The sequence below is a fragment of the Penicillium coprophilum genome (genome assembly GCF_028826855.1).
Source record: "Penicillium coprophilum strain IBT 35676 chromosome Unknown utg000004l_segment0_segment0, whole genome shotgun sequence".
In the NCBI taxonomy this organism is placed as follows: Eukaryota; Fungi; Ascomycota; class Eurotiomycetes; order Eurotiales; family Aspergillaceae; genus Penicillium; species Penicillium coprophilum.
The window spans coordinates 5,408,106-5,431,028 of record NW_026622723.1 but is presented as its reverse complement, the minus strand read 5'-3'; the positions used below and the strand labels follow the sequence as shown (position 1 = coordinate 5,431,028).

At 49.3% G+C, this 22,923-nt stretch overlaps 11 protein-coding genes across 11 annotated transcripts; 5 read left to right on the top strand and 6 right to left on the bottom strand.

Annotated features, from left to right (window-relative positions):
- Nucleotides 1-207: 207 nt before the first annotated feature.
- On the top strand, nucleotides 208-3,115 carry N7500_006496 (WD40 repeat domain-containing protein; the record flags this gene model as incomplete). The annotated part of the gene is made up of 8 exons (XM_056677640.1): nucleotides 208-247; nucleotides 311-468; nucleotides 525-676; nucleotides 738-1,690; nucleotides 1,740-1,874; nucleotides 1,932-2,063; nucleotides 2,119-2,414; nucleotides 2,468-3,115. 8 exons carry the CDS (start codon nucleotides 208-210, stop codon nucleotides 3,113-3,115), a joined length of 2,514 nt encoding a protein of 837 aa, XP_056532640.1.
- A 303-nt stretch (nucleotides 3,116-3,418) lies between these two features.
- N7500_006495 (uncharacterized protein) lies at nucleotides 3,419-4,481 on the top strand (the record flags this gene model as incomplete). Its single annotated transcript, XM_056677639.1, has 2 exons — nucleotides 3,419-3,683; nucleotides 3,748-4,481. 2 exons carry the CDS (start codon nucleotides 3,419-3,421, stop codon nucleotides 4,479-4,481), a joined length of 999 nt encoding a protein of 332 aa, XP_056532639.1.
- Nucleotides 4,482-5,224: 743 nt separating this feature from the next.
- On the bottom strand, nucleotides 5,225-6,646 carry N7500_006494 (putative tetracycline transporter; the record flags this gene model as incomplete). Its single annotated transcript, XM_056677638.1, has 2 exons — nucleotides 5,225-6,517; nucleotides 6,578-6,646. The coding sequence occupies 2 exons, from the start codon at nucleotides 6,644-6,646 to the stop codon at nucleotides 5,225-5,227; spliced, it is 1,362 nt and encodes a 453-aa protein (XP_056532638.1).
- A 906-nt stretch (nucleotides 6,647-7,552) lies between these two features.
- Nucleotides 7,553-9,065, bottom strand: N7500_006493 (uncharacterized protein; the record flags this gene model as incomplete). The annotated part of the gene is made up of 4 exons (XM_056677637.1): nucleotides 7,553-8,166; nucleotides 8,236-8,749; nucleotides 8,821-8,848; nucleotides 8,932-9,065. The coding sequence occupies 4 exons, from the start codon at nucleotides 9,063-9,065 to the stop codon at nucleotides 7,553-7,555; spliced, it is 1,290 nt and encodes a 429-aa protein (XP_056532637.1).
- A 368-nt stretch (nucleotides 9,066-9,433) lies between these two features.
- Nucleotides 9,434-9,979, bottom strand: N7500_006492 (uncharacterized protein; the record flags this gene model as incomplete). The annotated part of the gene is made up of 4 exons (XM_056677636.1): nucleotides 9,434-9,533; nucleotides 9,597-9,692; nucleotides 9,795-9,826; nucleotides 9,887-9,979. The coding sequence occupies 4 exons, from the start codon at nucleotides 9,977-9,979 to the stop codon at nucleotides 9,434-9,436; spliced, it is 321 nt and encodes a 106-aa protein (XP_056532636.1).
- Nucleotides 9,980-10,216: 237 nt separating this feature from the next.
- On the bottom strand, nucleotides 10,217-11,586 carry N7500_006491 (NUDIX hydrolase; the record flags this gene model as incomplete). The annotated part of the gene is made up of 2 exons (XM_056677635.1): nucleotides 10,217-11,057; nucleotides 11,114-11,586. 2 exons carry the CDS (start codon nucleotides 11,584-11,586, stop codon nucleotides 10,217-10,219), a joined length of 1,314 nt encoding a protein of 437 aa, XP_056532635.1.
- Nucleotides 11,587-12,051: 465 nt separating this feature from the next.
- On the top strand, nucleotides 12,052-14,490 carry N7500_006490 (SPX domain protein; the record flags this gene model as incomplete). The annotated part of the gene is made up of 1 exon (XM_056677634.1): nucleotides 12,052-14,490. The coding sequence occupies one exon, from the start codon at nucleotides 12,052-12,054 to the stop codon at nucleotides 14,488-14,490; it is 2,439 nt and encodes an 812-aa protein (XP_056532634.1).
- Nucleotides 14,491-14,873: 383 nt separating this feature from the next.
- On the top strand, nucleotides 14,874-15,655 carry N7500_006489 (DsbA family oxidoreductase; the record flags this gene model as incomplete). Its single annotated transcript, XM_056677633.1, has 2 exons — nucleotides 14,874-14,918; nucleotides 15,008-15,655. 2 exons carry the CDS (start codon nucleotides 14,874-14,876, stop codon nucleotides 15,653-15,655), a joined length of 693 nt encoding a protein of 230 aa, XP_056532633.1.
- Nucleotides 15,656-16,225: 570 nt separating this feature from the next.
- N7500_006488 (6-phosphofructo-2-kinase PFK26) lies at nucleotides 16,226-18,576 on the bottom strand (the record flags this gene model as incomplete). The annotated part of the gene is made up of 2 exons (XM_056677632.1): nucleotides 16,226-18,059; nucleotides 18,308-18,576. The coding sequence occupies 2 exons, from the start codon at nucleotides 18,574-18,576 to the stop codon at nucleotides 16,226-16,228; spliced, it is 2,103 nt and encodes a 700-aa protein (XP_056532632.1).
- Nucleotides 18,577-19,714: 1,138 nt separating this feature from the next.
- Nucleotides 19,715-20,210, bottom strand: N7500_006487 (uncharacterized protein; the record flags this gene model as incomplete). Its single annotated transcript, XM_056677631.1, has 2 exons — nucleotides 19,715-20,116; nucleotides 20,202-20,210. The coding sequence occupies 2 exons, from the start codon at nucleotides 20,208-20,210 to the stop codon at nucleotides 19,715-19,717; spliced, it is 411 nt and encodes a 136-aa protein (XP_056532631.1).
- Nucleotides 20,211-20,720: 510 nt separating this feature from the next.
- Nucleotides 20,721-22,441, top strand: N7500_006486 (FMN-dependent alpha-hydroxy acid dehydrogenase; the record flags this gene model as incomplete). The annotated part of the gene is made up of 5 exons (XM_056677630.1): nucleotides 20,721-20,748; nucleotides 20,809-20,867; nucleotides 20,941-22,180; nucleotides 22,230-22,303; nucleotides 22,355-22,441. 5 exons carry the CDS (start codon nucleotides 20,721-20,723, stop codon nucleotides 22,439-22,441), a joined length of 1,488 nt encoding a protein of 495 aa, XP_056532630.1.
- Nucleotides 22,442-22,923: the final 482 nt, after the last annotated feature.

Below are 22,923 nucleotides of genomic sequence, written 5' to 3'. Positions count from 1 at the left end.
CGAATGTCTTAACAAAGGGGCCCTTACCCTGAGCCCTGAGCCCTATTCTATTACCCAATCCGGTTAAATCAATCTAGGCGCGTAACGCGAACGCGTCTCACCTTGTAGATCCCTGGCCATCTGCGATCCACCAGATTAAGATCGAAAGATGCTCCAGACGTTCTAATTGCAACCTGATTGAATCATCTACCTCAGATCTCGTTTGCAATGAGCTTCGACCCTCTTCGCCCGCGGGGGCGCCCAGCCCGTAAGTCAATGCTGATGATCTGGGGAGGTTACAATGGTCACTGATAACACGGCTTTCGAATAGACACACCTGGCACAACGATACTGACATACACACCTGATGGACGACGGATCATTACTGGTGGCTCCAACTCGGCAATTCGTATCTACACGGTCGGCGAAGATGGAGAGCCCAAGACCATCGATGAAGGTGTTGACGCGCATTTTGGTGTTGGTGCTACGGTATGTTGGAGCAGAGGATTTTCAGGATCCACCGGATGAACTGACTGGATTGCTAGAACCGGTCTTTCATCATGGGTGCTGAGGATGGGACAGTCTGGAAGTACGACATTATGTCGGGCAAGATGCAAAACTTGCTTGTACGATGCGCTTTACCAGTTAGAGACATTGCAGTTACGAGAGATGGGGAATGGGTTGCGGTAGCAAGCGAGTAAGTATTGCAGGGATCGGGGTATGACAGGGGATAGTATGTGCTAATATTGGCGGAATAGTGAGCTCACAGTCAAGATCGTGAAAGTCGACGACATGACGCAGGTCAAATACCTTCGGGAACAGTCCAAGGGTACGAAACATGTCACATTCGATCCCAGTGGCCGATATGCGACAGTATCCGGAACGGATGGGATTCTCTATATATACTCCATGCACGAAGAGGAACCGGAGTTAGTCCGCAAACTCGATGGAGTAATTCAACGACTGGAACCAGATGCCGAGGGGACATCAAGAGTAGTGTGGCATCCCGATGGTACTGCATTTGCATCTGCAGAAGCGACCAGAGATATCTCTGTCTACTCAACCTCGGAGTGGAAGAAAGAGAAAACATTTGCCGGTGGTCATACTGGCGACATCACAGCCTTGAGCTGGGCCCCGAACGGAGCTCTCCTGGCATCTGCAGCGGCAGATGGACATATCGTGCTCTGGGAAGCAAAGACGCAAAATATCTTGCAGCGGTACGACTTTGAAAATGTCATGAACCTATCATGGCATCCGACCAAGAACTCGCTTTCATTCACAACTTCAGATGGAGAGCTTTTCATCTACGATAACTTTGTGCCGAAGGATCACGAGCCTTTGCTGCATAAATCGCTGCAGGCTGCTCCTATCTTGCCTGGACCCCTGGGCGAGATCTCCAATAATGTAGGGCGAACCACACTGGCGGAGCGGTCCAAGGAGGCCATCCAGCGAGCGGCGAGAAGAGGAAGTCCAGACTCACTTGCTGATATCTTTAGTGGAGATGACCAGATGATGGATTTTGTCGAGGATGATGATGGGGCTGGTTATGCCGATGAGGAGCTAAATATGTATGGCAAGCGGCCAAACGATCATCTCGATGATCTCGGCGGTACTAGTAACAAGCGCCTTTACTCTGGCATCGAGAGGCCCCAGGCCCATCAGCCTTTTCAACCCGGTAGCACGCCTTGGGCTGGGAGTAGGAGATATCTCTGTATGTTCTTCTTCCATCTTCGGTGATGTTGATTTTCTAACTTGGCCAGGCTTGAACTTGACAGGAGCTGTCTGGACGGTGGACCAGGAGACTCATCACACTGTAACTGTGGAATTCTATGACCGAGAAGCCCATCGAGACTTCCACTTCACTGATCCATATATGTATGACAAGGCTTGTCTGAGTGGGTTTTCCTCTGATCTTGGCTTTTTGTGTTGGAATTTTGACTGATCAAAGTTAGATGACAACGGAACACTTTTTGCCAATAACCCTTCGGACGGTGGTCCGGCCACTATCTTTTACCGACCACACGAGACGTGGACTGCACGAGCCGACTGGCGGACTGAATTGCCCCAAGGGGAGCAAATTCAAGGTAAGACCTCAAAGAACTACACTCAATGTAATCTCCTACTAATGCTCATTGTCAGCTCTGGCACTTAGCGATTCATATATTGTCGCTGTGACATCAAAGGACTATGTCCGAGTGTACACTCTTTTTGGAACCCCTTTCAAGGTGTATCGACAGAAGAGCCAAGCCGTGACTTGCGCGGCCTGGCGCGACTACATTATGAGTATCGGCAACGGCGCTATAGGGGTTGATGGCCACACGACATTACGATACACAGTGGAAAATGTCAAGCGCGACGAGATTTGCCAAAACGAGGACACTGTCGCCCTTCCCGAAGGCGCCTCGCTGCAGAGTGTTTTCTTCTCCGATAATGGGGTAGGCGTCTTCAAAGCAAAAGTGTTGAAATACAGAATTAACCATATTCTTAGGATCCTTGTATTTATGACTCGACTGGCGTCCTATTAGTCCTGCAACACTGGCGTACACCCGGCCAAGCCCGATGGGTACCACTCCTGGACACGAAGCAGATGGCACGTCTCGCGGGGGGACGGAAAGAAGAAACATACTGGCCAGTGGCTGTCGCACAAGACAAGTTTCACTGTATCATTCTCAAGGGTGGCGACAAGAATCCTTACTTCCCACGGCCGCTGCTCAGTGAATTCGACTTCCAAATTCCGATTGCCAGTGCTCCGAAGGTTTCGAGTGAATCTGACGACACAGCAGCCGAGGGCGCCCGTTTCGAAGAATCATTCGTACGTGGAAACGTACTTTTGTCGCTCTTCCGCGACCTTTTATCGTCAACCAATGCGACAGCAAGCCAGCGTTCTGACCTGGCGCGGAGAGAGGTCGAGTTGGATAAGAACTTGCTGCAGATGCTGGCCATTGAATGCAGAGAGGGCGAGGAACGTGGGATGAAGGCGCTGGAGCTGGTAACGTTGATGACGGACCGCAACGGTAAGATGCTCGAAGCGTCCGCTAAGATTGCACAGCGATTTGGACGTGGAATTCTAGAGGACAAGATCCGCGATCTGGCTGAACGGCGTGTCATGGGAATGGAAGACGATGAACTGGCTTGAAGTTAGGGTACTTATGAATAATATGTTAAATTAGTGCCCTGAATTCAGATATGTAGACTGGTAGACTGGTAGACTGGTAGACTGGCAGATTTGTAGACCTGGAGACCTGGAGACCTGGAGAGTCATAACGCTGTCATGAATTGTAGTGAATATAACAATTGGTATAATGTTGTATACCAGAGCATCATGATTGGTTCTCGCAACGTCATTTTCCCGATTCCCCGACCCCGAGCAACTTCAACCTTTCAACAAACCCACATGGCTTGACAACATACTAGGACTAGACTGCTTTTGAAATGCAGAATGCTGAAGCTGGTCTATCTGCGCCCGTCTCTTTCCCATCCGCCGAGAAGCCCTGTCTTGGGGCGGCCTTTTGCTTCAGTTTCGCGACAGCGACTGGCGCAACCCCGTCATGGACTTCTCAATGAGCCCTGGCTAGCTCCAACTTCAGTCACACCTCTACCAGTCACATACTTCTCCCCGGCCGGGGTGCGGAGGGAAGTTGGAGAGTGTCCTCGGAAAACAGATCACAAACCGCCAGATGAAAGAACCTTGAAACTCGGAAAAAGTGTGTACTTACTATTTCCTTATTCAATAGCAAAAAGCGAGACCCGTTGAACTAACAATTAAAGCTCTACGAATCCTCTCGCCCCTCTTACCGACTCTCTTGTATAATACCTTACCCACCGAGATCCTCGCTCCGAGTGTTAACCTTCACTTATTCCCGTCCACACATCCACACCTCCCCACTGTCAAAGGACGCACGCTTTATCGCGCAGCACTCTGGACGGTCCCAGTAGCATGGAGTAGCGTGCCACTAGTCGGAAACGTGAAATTGCAAATCCTCAGCGAAAGGATAGTACGCGCCGGGACGCTGCTCGACCCCACGCATCACGGCGACCACCACGATTGTGGCGATGAACGCCTACTAGTACGATGGAAGACAGAGCCACGAACAGATAGCCGCCCCTTCCATGGCCCAGGCTCTTCAAACACCAATTCTAAAACCCCCTCGAAAACTGCGCCATCCTCACAAAATAGCCATCTCTCGGCTTCTATAAACGGCACCAACAAAGGCTTGAGTGTCCTTCTTGGTGGAGAGGAGCCTATTTTCAAGCTTTCAAAGGAAGAGCAATTTACCGGTATCTTTATCTTCTCTTTCGATGAGGAGGGTCGCATCCTGACTCATACCATCGAGCATGCCGATGAGGCGGACGGCTGGGACCGGACTGCTAAATTCGTGACTCTCACTGACTGGCTCATTGGCAAAGCGCGCGGCTCGCTTGACCCGGCTGTCAGTACTGGACTTGCCATGGCGACTTCTCAAAGCCATGCGTTTGTTTCTGGCAATGACCGGAGATTGTGACTGCGCCCTCACATTGAATTTTACCCCGAGCGAGTCTCTTGCTCGATGAAAAATCTCCAAACGCAATAAAATAATGTACAATAACCGCTGTGTTTGTGTATCCTGGGTCCAAATATCTTTCTGGTTCAAGGCGCAAAGGACGGGCTGTTTTGATGTCAAACTCCTCTCTTTTACTTGGTCTTTTCTGCTAGCATACTTAACATGTACTTTCGCCGCTCTTTTGTGTGTTATATTTTATCAACACACCAAAACATCAATAATACAATCGCATGTCATACTGAGGCCTCCAGCATCTCATCCTCTCGTCAATCATAGGAACTTTTGAACGGAGGGTTTCCTGCTCCTTGCTGTGATAGACTTGATTCTTACTCTTGAGCTCCTAGACACTGTATATTCAAGGACGTCCCGGCCCGTAACTATAACTTGCGATTCTTAGTGTCACTTTTGATATCACCCTCTGGTTAAAGTTATGGCGCCTGTACATTTGGGAACCTTGCTGGCTCATTTTGGCAGGTCAGACAAGGTAGTCAGGGGAGCAAGGGAAGACGATGGTTGACCCGAAAGCGCAAAGTTGATCTGGTCTTTTAGAACAGAGAAAGAGGGAGATGGAGATACACATTTGGGAGCTCATACTACTCTCTCGGCAGTTTTAAGAGAGAAATAAAAATAAGAAAGGTAAGACATTGGGACCGTCTTTATATGAAATCTGCTTTCTACAACGTTCCTCTGTATAATTTTGTATGTTACTCGGTTTTTTTGTGCATAGCAGGTGGTTTCAACAAGCTGAAAACCGCAACTGTAACGGCACACATGGCAAACCCACCTGTTGTGTAGGCAGCCTCACGGCCAGCCCACCAAAACAGAGAGCAGAACAAGATAGGACCAGCTGCCCTTCCAGCCTGCCCCCACCCCCGCAAACGACCTAGAGCCGCGCCACGATCCGCGTCCTGCGCTTCGAAGCTGCCCAGGCTGTTGAGTGACGTGACGACCGTAGCGGTTGTTACCGCCAACAGAGCACCGACAGCATAGAGACCCGAGGGCGAAGAAACGTGAGCAAGACAGAAGAATGAGATGGTGCAGGCCACAACACCGGCACGGAGGGTCATCAGCGGTGGGAGACGGCGTGTCAGCGTACCCTGAAGGAGGGATGCGACCAAGCCCATCAGAGACAAGAGACGTCCGTTCAATGCGGCAGGGCTGGCCGTCGTTGTTGATCCCGCATATAGTGTTGTAGTCAAGAAGGGAAGGGAGAACTCCATGCCAGAGAAGGGAAGTAGGAAGAGGAAGTGGAGGGCATTGAGAAGGGCCAGGCTATTTGTATGGGTGCGCTGAGCGGGAGCAGAGCTCTTCTCTTCTGTCTGCTTACTCGATGCATCGTTCTTCTCGGCCAAGATACTCTCGCCCTCCATCTGAAGCGTCGTCAAGCGGGGATGGGTTTCCGGCAAACAGGCCCAAAGGTACACAGTCTCAATGAATATTAGAGCAAAAGACACAATCGCAGCAACAATGAACGGGTTCTCGGCAACCATGTCGATATTAGTGAGCGCTGCACCTAGCGCCGGCCCAAAAGTGAACGCGACGCTGAAACAGGCCCCGACTAGTGCCATGGAGGAGCCGCGACGCTCATCGTCTGTGATATCCGCCACGATGGCGTTGGCCATTTGTACATTTGCTTCGCTTAGGCCACCAACGATACGACTGACGAGGAAGGTACGAAAGTCTCTGGCCGAAACCCACAGCGCGACGCTTAAGAGGTTGCCTAGCATGGAGATGAGTAGGGCGCGTCGGCGGCCATAGCGGTCAGATAGGCGGCCTATGACGGGTGCAGCAAAGGCTTGGAGGAGAGAGAATAAAGAGCCGAGAGCTCCACCGAGGAGTGCGATGTCATAACGCGAGTCAATGGGACGCGCGAATGAGTTTTTGTAGGCGTTTAGGTAGTGAAAGATGCGATTGAGGAGGGAATCCGGGGACGGATCTTGCGCACGATAGAACGATAGGAGCGAAGGGAAGAGGGGCAGAATAAATGTAAAGGAGATCTAGAGGCATGCTTAGTTCAAATACATGTGACTGTTGGGTTTAGAGGGGTAGCTTGATACCAGATCTATCAATAAAGATAGTACCACCACCTTCAGCACCTGCTTACGGTGGGCGCCAGCTATGGCCATTGTTGGTGACGCCGTATATACAGTAGCAGATATAAGGAGAAGGTGAGAAGAGCTCTGAATGACAAAAATGCAAAGTCAACACTAAGTTGACACTTATGCAAAGAGTAGAGAGATCATTTTAATCAGATTGAATGCGCCAGGAACTCCACTGGGCGTCGGTATTCATTGCCTATCATGGTTTAGCGCTATGCCCCGAAAACAGGTATCATCCGGAATACGCTGGTAATTACGGAATACGCCTGAAAGGCGTATTCGGTTATTGTCATTAGGTCGTGCATGGTTGCTTCGCACTTGGCAAAGCTTTGTACTCCGCATAACGGTAAATACATTACGTTGGTGTAAGCTAGGCTAAAAGAAGTAACTCCGAGGAGCCCGCGGTGGGTGTTACATCACGTGATATAGTATAAGTCTTGGTCTCGTCTACTTCATTCCATATTGGCTACATAGATTATCCACCTATCCAAATAGTAGACCTAGTTTGAATTAGCAATACTGAAAGACACTCTTATCAAAATCATATCTTGTAAAGTATTGGTGCACTCATTATGATCAATTTCGATCTATGCCCGACCTAAGTCTGTCCACCGGTCCGTTCACAAGCGCCGATAAAACAATAGCCATAGAATACATATGTATGTCGTGAGAGAAGCTCTCTAAAGATCAGGAATATGCACGCTGAAAAAATTGCAGCACATGGGTCAAGAAGACTCTGGGAAAGCCAGACGAAGAGATCAAAATGACTCTCCGTGAAGAAAATTCGTTGCGTTCGTGAGCCATCACATCGGATCAGAAATTGACGAAGCCAGTCCCGAGAAGACAGGCTCAGAAAGCTCTTGTTGGAACTCCAATTTCGAGACAATGTCACAAAATCAGCAGGTTCCAACTGACATCCTAGGATTGCCACTCTTACTCGCTGGAAGCAGGAGCTTCCGCCGAGCTAGGGCCAGGGCCGCTTGCACCGCCACGACCACGACCGCCACGACCGCCTCGTCTTCCACCACGTCCACGACCCTCGGGAGCACGACCCTCGCCAGTCCGGCCCTCAGGAGCACGCTTAGCATCATTCCGGCCTCGGCCACGGTTTCCCTGTCCGTGGCGGCGGCGTCCAGCAGACTTGGCACCGTTCTCGCCCTGAGTCGAAACATCAGCACCAACCGAGCCATTGTTCAACCCCGCATCAGCGCTAGCCGGGGTAGCCTGAAGGCCAGTGTCGGTCTCATCAGGATTGCGAGGAAGCTTGACCCATTCGCCGCTCTCATCGGAAGTAGGAGCCCAGGTTTGCTCCGCGGTAGAGTTTCCAGCATCGGAAACCATAGTCTGCGCAGGAGGAACCACATGATCAGTTTGGGAAGCTGCAGGCTCAGCCTGAGCGCCGAAAGAGCTATCCTGGAGCTCGGTCAGTCCAGCATTGGCCATGGTAGGGTCGGTCGTAGATTCTGTGACGGGGGTTGCCTCCGAGACAACTTCGGTAGTCTCCTCGGGCGGAGCGAACTTGTCAGATGATTGCTTCACGTCGCCATCTTAAGAGATTTATTGTCAGCAAAGCGCCTTCAAGCATATTTGGCGGGGGCGGGGCATTCAATACTGACAGGTAAAATCAAGAGTGGTGCCCTCAACAGCATTAACCTTCTCATCAGCACCTTCGGCAATCTTCAGTAGCGAGTTGACTGCAGCCTGATTGCCAGCGTACACCTCGAATAGAACACCCTCAAAAGCACGGCTCTCGGTGGTGACGGCATCACCGTCGCGTCGAAGGATGGCCGCGGCGCACAAGAATTTAGTCACGGTATAGAAATGCTGTCGCAGTGCCTTCTGGGAAGCCTCAGTCGCATCGGCAATGGCGTTCTGACGGACAGCTTCGAGCTCCGCCTCATGCGCCTTGACAAGTGCGGCCTTCTGAGCAGCCAGGCGATCCTCGTATTGAACAGCGAATTGCTTGTAGTGACCAATCTGCTCCTCAGCCTGGGCAACGGTGGCTTGGAGGGTAGGCTTCTTGAGAACCTGGGCCTTCTGGTCGTTGTTGATCTTCTTCTCTTCAATCAGTTCATCAAGCGACTTGTCGGGGTTTTCGGCGATGATGGCGTCGACTTTGGCGAGGGAGTTCTGGCAAAAAAAAAAGAACTGTTAGAAACTTATGGAAAATGCCATTGAACATTGATTCGATAATGACGCACCAACTTCTTCATGGCATTGCGGAGGGTCCTAAACGGGGAATACAGTTAGCTCACTTTCACCTGCGCATAGGCAATAATCACACAGCCAGGATCAGAAGATTTTGAACATACTTCTGCAGTTCCTTCAAATAGCTACTCTCTTGACCGTCAGAGTTGGGACTCTCCAGGTCCTTGGAGACGCTTGAAGCTCGGGAGTTGCCCTTCTCCTCGTCCTTGAGCTTCTGAGTAGCGGAAGCGGGAGGCATGATGGGGATGTGGGTGACACAAATATTAACGTACTTCCGAAAAGCTTGTACAGGTCTGAAAGAATTAAACGTGATAACGTTGAAGAATTGAAGAAAAAGATGGGTGTTATGAAGGAAGAATCAATACGCGGGTCGGGAACACCTTTCTTGGTCGGTGTGGCCCACTGGCTTTGGGCAGACTCTACCCAGGTACGTGTTTAGGGGCGAGGTAAGCAAATCACAGTATTATCCATGTCGATATACATGTGCAATCTACGATTTGATTTTGTTATTTGATCTCTTCGCTTGTATTGCTCCAGGGTATCATATTCACATTCGCCCACAACGCCATAATATCACAAAAATGCACGCCAATCTCAGTACAGTATTCATTCACCTTTCATATCCATACTCAACGGCTTTTGACCATGATAACAAACCAGGATTCTGTGGCAGGCTTTTCTATCCCTGGAATCTGCGCAGTGTTTTCTAGATGAACTCATACCTGTCAGTACATTCTTATAAGTCTTCCAGACAAGCTCTTAGGTCGACCTCAAATGACGCACCTCGGTAACTTTGCGCACAGTATTAGCTGAGATATGCTTCTCTCCAGACTTGCGAGACCGAATAGATGCCTCACGCATTAACCTATAATCTGTTAGCCCACCAGTTCAGTCACGTCGGTGGTAAGAGCGCGATTCGGAGGGTTGCGATCGGTGGACTAAACCATAAGGATATATGAAGACGCACTCTTGCATGAATAGCATATAGTCTAAGAATATCTTTTAATTGGAATTAGCGACTGGAGAACAGGAAGGGTTGATATCGGGCACATGGCGTACCAGGATGTCGGCATTCTTGCTCATATTCCGATTGGAGTGGGCTTTGACAATGCGCTTGACTGTTCCTCGTGGATAAAGCTTTTGAGCTGCCATGACAAGTAGAATAGAGGAGACAAAGTTGATGATGGTTGTGTTCAATGTTCAATGTTTATCCCCCCAAAAAGGATGTGGGGAGCTCTCTAATCTGAATACCGTAATGATCTGTTTCTTATGTAATTTGGTATTTGTATTTCTGGGCTCCATAAACACGTGATATCGTACGATGTAAGCTGTAGCTGGAGATCTTGATTGTTACATCATTTTTGCAAATGTATATTGCCAATGTACACTTCAACGCAGCCGTCGAAGAATTCGCCAGGCTGAAACACCAGCAATTGAACCAATTGCTACACGCCAGGCTAGGAAGACCCATATTGCCATGCGCAAGCGATCATAATACCCACGGAGCATGATCCCAACAGCATAAGAAGTCCCATCTGTTGCTTGGTCTGTGGGACCATAATATCGTCCCACTCCGAGGCCACCGATTCCCACTTCATTGTGATCATGTTCAAAATCCGTCTCCTGTGTGACTGGGAGTGCAGCTGTTTCCCCATCAGAGGCCGTGTTACTAGGACGAGCACCTGATCTCACATTGAGCGCATTACGCTTCCGCAGATTATAAGTCACAATGCTCACAATCAACCGCAGATCAGGCACGGTAAATGTTGGATATTTCCACAGCTGCACGGCCTGGTGGGGAGGGAGCATATCCAAGAAGTCAGCCAGAACGCCGAGGGTGAGACCCCAGAGGAGCAGCGGACGGGTAGTGTCACTCGAATTTTCTTGTCCACTCAGACACCAATTTTTGAAACGCTGAATCAGGGAAGTTTGGGATATATTCTCTTCAGGAATAAACCCGGTGGTGCATTGAAGGCTCTCCGACGGGAGCAGCCTCACAGCCGAGAACTGCATCCAGCCCATCAGAGATCGAACTGCAAGACGGGTCAGAAACCCACCTTGTCGACCGAAGCGCTGCGACATATCCACATATTCCACTGTCCGCAGCGATGGTGATAGAAGGGCGCGTAGGGGAATCCAATGTGTTGATGCTACTTCCGTGGGCTGCAATCGAAGGGTCGGAGAGTCGCTGCGAGTCGTGAGAAAGACGAAAGGACAAAGAATCATCAATCTGCCATTCAAGTCAGTAATACAGTTCTCAGCGACGGAAGTAAATGGCATTCGTACGGTTCAGATCCCCAACTGGTAGCGACCACCCGCTCAGGGAGATTGCCCACACTAATGGTGTCATCCGTTGTTAAATCAAATCCGATTTCCTCTGAGGCTTCTCTGATAGCTGCAGACTTGTCATCTGCATCTTCCGGGTCTCGCTTTCCGCCTGGTAAGGCAACATGGCCAGTCCATCGATCCCCCACGCGTGAAGCACGCTTGATGAATAGAACCTCCGGTTCGCCATGCTGGACCCATGGCTGTGAAAAGAACTCATCTAAACGTTGTTGGACTGGCTGAGATGCATCTTTTATGGGCTTTGAATTGGGCCAATGGTCGTAAGTTGGTCGTACACGAATAATCAAAGCAACCGAGGCGCGTTTTTTGCATGATGGGGGGTTTGGGACGTAAGGATAAGGTCGACGATGTAGGTCGACTAATACGCCATGCAAATGATGGGACAGGCCCGGGATTTGTTCAGACTTCTCCATCAAGTTGAATATCTAATACGTACAATTTGTACTATCAGATGTCAACAGATTGGATTGTGGAGGATATCGGTATCAGAGAGTCTCCTTGATCCCGAGTATCGGTCTAGCCCATACTCCCCGGTATTCTCAGGTAAAATAACATACCATGTCATCGGAACATAGATTATCCGGATAGCTGGTCTACGGGGCTCTGATTGGCCCAATCTACCTAGCACGTGCGTCTATCGCTGGCTGTCGAACGCTTTCAGTCGGAAGTTGCAGCTTAGTTTCAAGCTAATGAGCTATTTTTCTTTGGTATCTCATATTTTTCGATCGATTCAGTATCAAACTTTGCTTTTTCTCTCGATTTGTCTCTATCCTCCAGGGCTCTCATCCATTTTTCCCATCCGAATACCCCCAATCAGACCTGCACACCCTATCTGAGTAACAACTGCACAACGCCATTTACAACGGGACTAGCGCAGAATGCGGTTTGGAAAAACCCTCCGTGCTGCAGTGTACCCTCCCTGGAAAGGGAAGTACATTGACTACACTAAGCTCAAGACCTTGCTGAGAGAGAATGATGTCACCCGGGACGGAGAAGACGCCAGTGATTCCGATGACGATCAATGGACTGAACAAGATGAGGAAGCCTTTGTGCATGAACTGCTGAATGTGGAACTCGACAAGGTAAATTCTTTCCAAGCAGAGACATCACAGCAACTCCGAGAACGGACAACAGCATGTGAAGTTAAACTACGACCCTTGGCATCTACCCCGGAGCAAGAAACCCCGACCCTCGATGAACAGACGAAAAGGACTGTAGCCTCAGAAGTTCTACAAGAACTCGATAATATCACCAAGGAAGTCAGTGCCTTGGAAAAGTACAGCCGAATCAACTTCACTGGCTTCCTTAAGGCTGCAAAAAAACATGATCGCAAACGAGGGGCCCGATACCGGGTGAAACCTTTACTCCAAGTGCGACTGTCGCAACTGCCATTCAACTCAGAAGACTATTCGCCGTTGGTCCACCGGCTCTCGGTGATGTACTCATTTGTTCGAGAGACCCTTGACCACGATATCGTGCAACCAAGAGAGACAGAGCATGGATTTGGCCGTGAGACCTATTCATCTTACAAATTCTGGGTGCACTCAGACAACGTTTTGGAGGTCAAGACTTACATCCTTCGTCGATTGCCAGTTCTTATCTACAGGCCGGGAACTTCCAAGGACCTCGATACCCTCACTGAAGATCCCACCATCACTTCTCTCTATTTTGATTCCCCTCAATTTGATCTCTACAATCAAAAAGTTGCACGAGCACCCGAAGCCGGATCTTTGCGACTGCGCTGGACGGGGTCACTGAAAGACAAACCTCCTATCCACTTGGAAAAGAAAATTGTGACAGACGACGACGAAAGCCGGCAAGTCAAGGTACAGCTCAAAGACAAGCACATTAAGGAATTTTTGGACGGCGAGTATCGTTTCGATAAAAAGCTCCATCGCATGGAGGATTCAAACAACGGAGAGTCGGCGGCTGCCGAAGCCTTGAAAAAGGATGTGGATGAGCTGCAGTCCTTCATCAAAGACAATGACCTGCAACCCATGCTCCGCGCCAACTACACGCGCACCGCCTTCCAAATCCCTGGCAATGATCGAATCCGTATTTCCCTCGATACCAACCTAGCGCTCATTCGGGAAGATTCCCTCGACAGTGAACGCCCATGTCGCGATCCAGCTGAGTGGCACCGTACCGACTTGGATGATGCAGATATGACTTATCCCTTCAGCGGTGTCAGGACTGGAGAGATCACCCGCTTTCCTCACGCTTTGCTCGAGATCCAGCTTCGAGGCAAGGCCCATAACACAGAGTGGGTCAAGGACCTAATGGTCTCCCACCTTGTTAAGGACGCTCCCCGATTCTCCAAGTTCGTCCATGGCGTTGCCTCGCTATTTGAAGATTATGTCAACAGCTTCCCCTTCTGGCTTGGTGAACTTGAAAGTGATATTCGCCGTGATCCCGAAACTGCATTCCATGAGGAGCAAGAGCGACTGGCTCGACGAGCCGAGGAAAATATAGCCGTCGGCAGCTTCATGGGAGACGCGCGCAGCCCAGGTGTCCGCCCACAGGTCGGATCACCCTACCATCAATACTCTACCACCGGCTCTCCCTCGGCTGTACGGAGAACCTCAACAGTCACAGAACCTGCAGCGCGGCACCCACGTCCCTCAATCCCAGAACCCCAACGCCGTGATACTGAAACCGCTCCCGAACCTGCAGAAGAACCTGAGCCACCCACTAGACTCGAGTCCATCTGTCAATTTTTGGGGATATCTCCTCAACGCTGGCTTGGAACAGGATCTGTCTCTTTGCCGCCTGGCGTTCGACACCCCGGCGTCTGGATCAAAGATGCTGGGCCCGTTCGGGTGGAAAGTAAAGTTTACCTTGCCAATCAGCGAACATTTATCAAATGGCTTCACATTAGTATTCTCCTGTCGAGTTTATCATTGGGCCTCTACAATGCTGCTGGCAAGCACAATCAGGTCGCCCAAGCACTGGCTGTTGTCTATACATTCTTTGCCATCTTCGCCGCAGTCTGGGGGTGGTTTATATACGAGAGACGGGCCCGCCTCATTCGCCAACGGAGTGGAAAAGATCTAGACAACATGTTCGGTCCTATCGTAGTTTGTATTGGTTTGGCCATTGCCTTGGTTCTGAACTTTGTCTTCAAGGTTAGACTTCCAGATCTTCCCGTTGCAACCCTGGCCTGCTCGCTAACTCGTCAACAGTATTCATCGGCACTTAACCAAGGCCGCAATGACTCACTTCCTAGTGTGCCTGTTCACTTTAACTCATCGGCTGTCTCCGATAGCTCAGGAGGTTCGTGGGGCAACTTGAACCAGGCTCAGCAGATCCTGTCATAGTCATTTTGAACCTTTTGTTTTTTCTATTTGAATATGTAGTCAACAAACCCCACGGCCTTTGGACCCACAAGTCTCGAGGAACTTGTGCTGAAAACTTACATGGAGCTTTAATGTATTTGGATAATCGCGTGTACCTCGAAATAACATTGGGGACACTTTGGGATTTGTAATTATCTCAAGTATAGAACATCCATGGACCTTTTGGAAGATTGGAGATGCCAAAAGATGAAAGACAAAAAAAACTGCTCCCATTTACGGCATCTGCATAATGTAACGCTTACAAATCGAGACTGTCCCCAACATCAAAACGACAAAGCTCCCCATGAAAGCACTATCCTCAAATTCAACTCTCTCACGTATATCCTTCTGGTATCTTTGATACGATGACGAACTTCCAGATCCAGATCATCTCAGACACCGTCTGCCCCGTAAGTATTCCGACTATGTACACAATCATATATCCTTCCATGCAAATTCCCCCTCAAATCTACAAACTAACCATTCTAAATAATTCAAGTGGTGCTATGTCGGCTACCGCCGCCTCTCACGAGCAATAACTACTCACCAAGCCAAGTACCCAACAGACACATTCAACCTGCACTGGAAGGCATTCTACCTCAACCCGGCAGCCGCCGAATATCCCGGTGTGAATAAAGCCGAGATGTACAGCCAGAAATTCGGAGCTGAGCGCATGCAGGCAATATTCGCGCGTCTATCTGCTGTGGGCAAGAGCGAAGGAATTCAGTTTAGTTTCGGCGGCAATACAGGTTCCACACGGGATTCGCATCGCTTGCTCTGGTTTGCTGGGCAGCAGGAGGCTGAAGAGACGGGTAAGAAGGAGGATGGTGTTGTTGGTGGGTTGCAGACGAGGGTTGCGGAGCAGCTGTTTCGGAGTTATTTTGAGGAGGAGAAGAATATCACCGATTTGAAGGTTCTTGTGGAAGCGGGTGTTGGGGCGGGATTGGACCGGGAGATTGTGAAGAAGATGTTGGATGGGGATGTTGGTGCTCAGGAGGTTGATTTGGAGGCCAAGGCGGCAGCCAGGAGGTTGGTTTCTGGTGTGCCATATATCTCGGTACAGGGGAAATATCATGTTGAAGGCGCCGACGAACCCGAGATCTTCATGGAGATTTTTGAGAAAGTGAAGGTCGAACAGAAGGAGTAAAGGATCATACAGGTCGAACGTGGAATGATTTCAAATATGATTATGATCATCTGTATAGTTCTATCGACACACCATAGCAAGTGAAACTATTCGGTTTATCAAGCAAAAGCGTAGTTGATTCAGTCTTGGTGCATTTCGTGTCATATCTGCACATGGAATATTGAGGCAGGGACACTCTTGGTGACCTGTCACTTCCAGCCCATACAGCTAGCGAGCATCCCAGGTCATGAAAGTACACAAATTCAAGGCCTGTCATGCAAGAAGTGTCTAGGTCATCTGCAAAAGAGAAAAAAAAAAAAAAAAAAGAGAAAGAGAAAGGAGAAGTCAAAAAACAAGGTGGAGAGAAAAAAGGCATTGATAATACACAATCAAGATGAGAATAGGAAATGAAAATCAAGGATACAGCCCAATAAAGAGCAGAAAGGGCAACGAGGAAAAAAATGCAAGTGCAATGGCGATTATGAATGACCAGAGGCTCAACTCCCGGCCAAGTCATTCCGCAAAAGAAGTCATGATAGATCGTAGCAAGTCATGGAATTTTAAAACTCCATGTTCAAATTCAACGGGCATTCAGTGGGTCGTCTGTGCTTTGACCTGATGCAGTTCATAATTGGGAAGATAATCGAACCAATCAGTCTCAGGATTATAGCGGTAGGCCTTGAAATCTACCCCATATGGCTTGGGCTCAAGCATGTACAGGACGCCCAGCGGGACATCGAGATCAGCAACCTCGTCACGTTTCAGACCACGGAAATAGGCCAGGAGCACGCGAGCAACGGATCTATGCCCGACCAGGAGCACATGATCGGTAGTACGCTCTATCTCAACAATGACTGCGCGCGATCGATTGATGATGTCGAGGTAGCTTTCTCCACCTGGTCCGGGGTATCGGTAGAAGAGCTTATCTTTCTTGCGGTGGGCATATTCTTCGGGGTACTGCTCTTGGATTTCCTTGTATGTCATACCTTCCATCCTGCCGGAATGGATCTCGTCTAGCATCCTCATCTGCTTAACATCGTAATCTTCTTCGTTGAAGTATTCGGCGGTTTGAACTGAGCGTTGCATCATTGAGGACCAGACACAGAAGTTGCGTGGCCCTTCCCGAGGAATATAAGATGGGTTGGGAGGTGTGCTGTCACCGGGTCGAGGCGGGAAGTGCGCGAGAAGGTCTTTCTGTCGCTGATATGCCTCCCACTGCTTCCGTTGGTGATCCACGAAGCGAGCCAATGCCTTGGCATATCTTCTCCCGTTCTCGCTAAGGTCAGAGTCACCACCGATGCGGCCTGCGGCATCGTCTAAGCTTTCGCCGTGTCGAGTGATCCAAATTTGGCGCGGAGAAAGATTGAAATTGAGCAAGTAGTAGACAACTTGAGAAGCAAGGAAACCGTGAGTTTGGTGAGCAACGACTTTACGACCGACGTCGATCATCTGGATGTAAGCCATACGATGCTTCTCCTCGTATTCGCCGAGGGGCACGTAAGACTTTTCGTACAGAGCAACACGCTTCTTGAAGTCTTCAAGTGCCGCGACTGGGTCCTGGCCTTTATAGTCGGGACCGGAGAGTTTTAGGCGCATGTTGGCCTCAAGCAAATCTTGATCCACGCAGCTGCTCTCGAGGAACAGGATGTTTAGCTCAGGGCCAGCGCGGTTGCGAATATGGTCCACAATCGCTTTGCGGCGTTCCATGGTGCTGTTAGTCGCATCAAGGATACCGATACTGCCACCTTCCTCCAGAATGTACTCAAGCAACTCATCAAGAGTATCCAACGCGACCTGCTCTCTCATCTTGACAGCACGCTGATTCTGGGGATCAAAGAAACTGGCAGTCTGATCCATTGGTTCAGGGGAAGCTTCATTGATAGCTCCTTCATTCTCACGAGATTGTGCAGGGCCCGCATCGACCGAAGGTACAACAGTACTTCCGTTTTGAGAAACTTGTTCAGGCTCTTCTCCATTCACGAGAATCTTGGCTGGTACTACTGGAGGGGGAAGTGGTGCCTCATTCTCTGGCGGGGAGACATCTGCTGGGTTCAAAGTCGTGCCAACGCTGACACTCAGCCGGCGCACTGAGTCCACGAGATCCTTGTGGAAAGCACTTGGTTTCCGATCCTGGCGATCAATCGGGGCAGGTGATGGGGACTTTCCAGCGGCCACACGACGACGCTGTCCAACATTGAAGATTTCGGTATCATGTTGGAGCCAGTTCAAGTAGCGGGCCAGCTTCTTGGTGATATAACTTTTGCCTCGGGCCGGGAGGCCGACCATGACAATAACAAGCTTTGCACCAACATCCCGCTGGGCGATGCGGCCATCTGGAGACACCTTGGATTTGGTCAATCCGGGAATATCGAGAGTAGTTGCTCGCACTCGACCGGGAGTACCAGGAGGGTGGTAAAGACCCGATCTACAAGTATCAGATTAGTCACAATTTGCCAAGCGCATCCAAGAAAGTCACAAGCAAACGTAAAAGCGACACGTTAAGAGGTGGACTAGGTTCCGGGGCAAAGTAGATAAGCTCATGATAACGCTGCAAAAAGCCTCAGACAGGAGTGATCACTCCGTATCATGTTGCCGATCATACTGGCCTCGTTCCGATAGGTCTATAGCAAAGACCAAAGTGGTCTAGACAAAAAAAACGGAAACCAGACTTACATCTGTGGAGACGGAGGTGCGGTAGAAACCGGAGTGTCTGTCAAGGCCGTTCCGACTCCGCCCTTAGGCGGCAGTGAAGATTTGTGGGAATCGGAATGCAAGTCATTACCTAGCGCTCGGTTGACCACAGTTTTCGGAGGCATAAGAACTCCTTCTTTTCCCGATCCCGAGCCATTAGACGCGCCGTTGGGCTTAATATTATTTCTCTGATCCCCCGTCTCGGAGGCCGACGTCATGGCCGACCGTGCAATGCTAGAATGTTGCGCCATCCCCCGCGGGGATATTTCTTATTTGTGTGCTTGAATTTTTTAGAAAAAAAGGAAAAGGCTTTGCTCTCTTTCAAAGTCTCACAACGTCAAGTTGACGAAACTTGGGTAGACAATTCGAAGAGAAAAAGAAGATGTCGAGGGGGAGAAAAGAAAGTGTCGGAGGTTTGGATGAGTCAACCAACGGGAACACCGGGGCACGGTTGTGACCTGAGATATTCAAAGGAGACTTGAGATATTCCAGGGATTCAAAGAGGTTGGGCAGGGTTTTGGATCTGGGCTTCTTTTTGCAAGGATATATATTTTGTGAATTTTGATCTCTGCATGTGGGAGTATAATATCAAAGTGCCAAGGATGTCGAGGTAGTTCAAGGAACCATTCAAATGCAACTTTAAGTGAGAAACTGCTTTGAAATGATGAAATTACGCAGGTGGACTTGGGCCATAGGGTGGATCGATGGCTGAAAGATCGCCCATATATGATGTCAAAGGGGGAAAGAAGAATGGGTAAGAATCTGAGATATTCAGATTTTCACAACAGCTGGATTATAAACAGCTCCTACACACATATTGATAGGTCTCATGAAAATCAAGCAATTGTCCTATCTTCAATAATGCTGGACTAAAAGCATATGGGGGTACTACAGATTCAAAAAACATCACATAGCACCAAAAACAAAGTGTCGGAACTACAACATATACTCACTCTCACCCCTTATACTGCGATATCACTCATAGCCGTGAGTTTCTCGTGTCCACCTCATTTTCAGACATGGCCTCAACCAAAGTACACACATACTTCCCCCATGTTTGGAATCGAACTCAGCCTCCAATGGATAAGACGCCAGAAATTATGGGAAACACCTTGTGTGACCTGAGTCTCACCGCTCGAGCTGATCCATACTCGGCATCCTTGGCAACTTTCGACACAGATTGATCTCCGACCAACTGTGGGCGTCCGTTGCTGCACACTGATCTCCGCTGCCGTAAGCCCCGAAATGGTAATACATATCCCGTGGTCAGGTGCGGAATCCTTGGCGCTTGGCGGTAACGCAGGGGGGGATCACAGATGCCTAGATAGCCTCCAGGGATATTGAATACGGTGTGAATGGATTGCGTGCAACCACGCAGAATGTTTCTTATCAGTTGCTCAGGTTCAACGTCAAACCAATCAAGCATGCGTATGCTGCAATACTCAGTGCCGTCAAGACCAAGACTGCATTTCCACTGGTACGGAATTTATGCCGATGGATTCCATCCTCCCCTACTTCGGAGAAGAACTGTCTATTTCCCTGTGAGCGACGGAAAAGCCCAATGATGAGGACACCTGTGCCATATATTGCGAAAAGAGCCCCAATGCTGTAGAACTCGGCGGTGAAAATTTTCAGTACGACGAGGGCGAAGGAGAACTGAGAGAGCGCAGTTCGGACATAGGCCCCCTCAAAAGTGCGTTGGGCCGCGCGCACCTCGACCATTTCATCCGAGGTAAGCACTGCCGAGCGGGCTCGGTGCATTCGAAGGCGATAACGATCCGCTGCGCGACGCTGAGGAAATCAGACAACATGGTAAAGTAAAATGGGAGATATGAAGAATATGGGGTAGACCGGAGATTTCTCGGTAAACACATACCTCAAACATTGCGAAATCACCAAAATGAAAAGATGATAGGAGAGTATTAAGGACGGGACTATATCGAACTTGTCTCGAATTTCAAGGAGTTGGTTTCAGGAAATGTGAGAGAAGGAGAGTCCTGGAGGGGAGAAGGGGTGCGGATGACACCTTTAGCTCTCACGTGGACTCAATCATCTTTACATATGTTAGATAGACTATATATATACGTTGTACATCAAGAAAAGTATCGTTCGCGTACTCTTCTCTTCTCTTCAGAAGTTATTTGCATTTTATCATATCCATGATAATTTCCACCAATAATGTGGAACTCGATTCCAATTCCTTCTCGGCAATCCAAATCGCCGAACGAGGAAAAGCGGCTACTGACGTTCCCCACGCTCTAGCTGTATCTTCTCCAATTCACTTCTCTTCCCTTTACTTTCCCATCTACTCTCTCTCTCTTATATATCTCCCCCCAAGTGCTTCATATCGAATCTCCACAGACACTATCCCTCAACCTATCCTTGCGCCGTGAGAATGGCCAAGATATTCGATGCGACAGAAGGTATGTGTTCTCCGCACCGCTGACCCCCACGCGGGATATTTCGACTGACTGAAGAAATAGTCGCAAAGCACAACACTCCTGAAAGTTGCTGGGTAGTTCTATACGGCAAGGTCTACGATGTATGATTTCATGCTATGAGATACCCATTGTGTATTGCATACACTTCCCTGGCCACATCTGACTCTTGTCTAGGTTACCGATTTCCTGGGCAGCCACCCCGGTGGTGCCAAGATCATTTTGAAACTTGCCGGCCAGGATGCCACCGAGGAGTATGATCCCATTCACCCACCGGGTACACTAGAGGAAGGACTCAAGCCCGAGGCGTGCTTAGGAACAATTGATGCCAGCACCTTGCCTAAGGATGTATCCTCCGAACCTCAGGAAGAGATTGAGGGGCCACCCCCTATGGAGAATCTTCTCAACTTGGACGAGATTGAGGAGGTTGCTACTAAGCAAGTGAGCAAGAAGGCCTGGGCGTACTATTACTCCGCATCCGACGACAAAATCAGCAAAAACTTCAATAATGAGGTTTATCGGTCCATTCTTTTGCGACCTAGGGTCTTTGTGGATTGCACAAAGTGTGAGCTGGACACAACCGTCCTTGGATACAAAATTGAAACGCCTATTTACGTGTCTCCTGCGGCAATGGCCCGTCTAGGACACCCATCTGGTGAGGCCGGCATTGCGGAAGCGTGTCGTAACTTTGGAGCCATGCAAATCATCTCCAATAACGCTTCCATGACACCAGAGCAGATCGTCAAAGACGCTGCTCCGGATCAAATATTTGGCTGGCAGCTTTATGTTCAGATTGACCGCAAAAAGAGCGAGACGATGCTTGCACGCATCAATAAGCTCAAGGCGATCAAGTTCATTGTCCTCACCCTCGACGCTCCGGTTCCAGGCAAACGCGAGGAGGATGAACGAGCCGGTATGACCGGACGAACCACCGCCGTGCCCAGCGGCGTGAAAGAGGTCGAGCACTCGTCGGATAATACCCCCAACCCAACCCAAGGATCTGGAGGTGTTGGCCAGCAATTGTTTGCAGGCACTGACCCCTCCTTGACATGGACGAAGACTTTGGCTTGGCTTGCCACTCAAACAGATTTGCCTGTTGTCTTGAAGGGTCTGCAAACTCATGAAGATGCATACCTTGCCTCACTCCACGCACCTCAGGTTAAAGGTATCATTCTCTCTAATCACGGAGGACGCGCCGCGGATACTGCTCCTCCGGCGGTTCATACCCTCTTAGAGATCCGAAAATACTGCCCTGTGGTCTTCGACAAGATCGAAGTGTATGTGGATGGGGGTATTCGTCGTGGCACAGATGTTGTCAAGGCTCTCTGCTTAGGCGCCAAGGCAGTTGGTCTTGGACGTCCGGCTCTGTGGGGCTTGGCGGCGGGTGGAGTAGACGGTGTTCGTCGAACATTGCAAAGTAAGTTGGCTGGGCATTTGATACGTCTCTATTTCTAACTCTGTGGTAGTTCTGAACGATGAAATCAAGACATGCATGCGGCTGCTTGGAGTGGAGCGGATTGATCAATTAGGAGTCCGACATGTAAGTGAGCTCCTATCACTTCCTTTTTTGGTCTACTAATACTTCTCCTAGATCAACACCCGTGTTGCTGAACAGCAGATCTACGATGGCCCTACTGGTCTCGAAGCCTTACGGCGTGCATTCCGCGCGAGGTTGTAGGGCGAACAACCGGATTCATACTTTCCGAATATAAAATGTGTTTATCTCGAATATAATCCTAGATTCTTATTATACCCTTACCATCCAACTTACTCCAATGATGTTTTCCAAAGAAGAAAAAGTGTCCTAGTCCGTTAGTCCACTATATCGCCACCCTAGCCCATCTCCACCGACCAAAAAAGACTCGGAAGACCAAAAACATAGTTTCCCTGGGAATCGAACCCAGAACCTTTCCGGAACACTTGCTTCACACAATTGTTAACGGAAAATCATAACCGCTAGACCAGGAAACTGATTGATATCTGAAAAGGCATTTTTGAATATGATAAGCCAAAAACAAAGTCACGGTTTTTATAGAAAAGCCATGTTTGATCCAACTACATATGAATATCTATAATCTTATAGTCTACTTCGTAGGTGTTTCGACTTTCGAATAATCTATAGAGCCACACAGTTATGTGCACGTCCACAGGTACCTATTT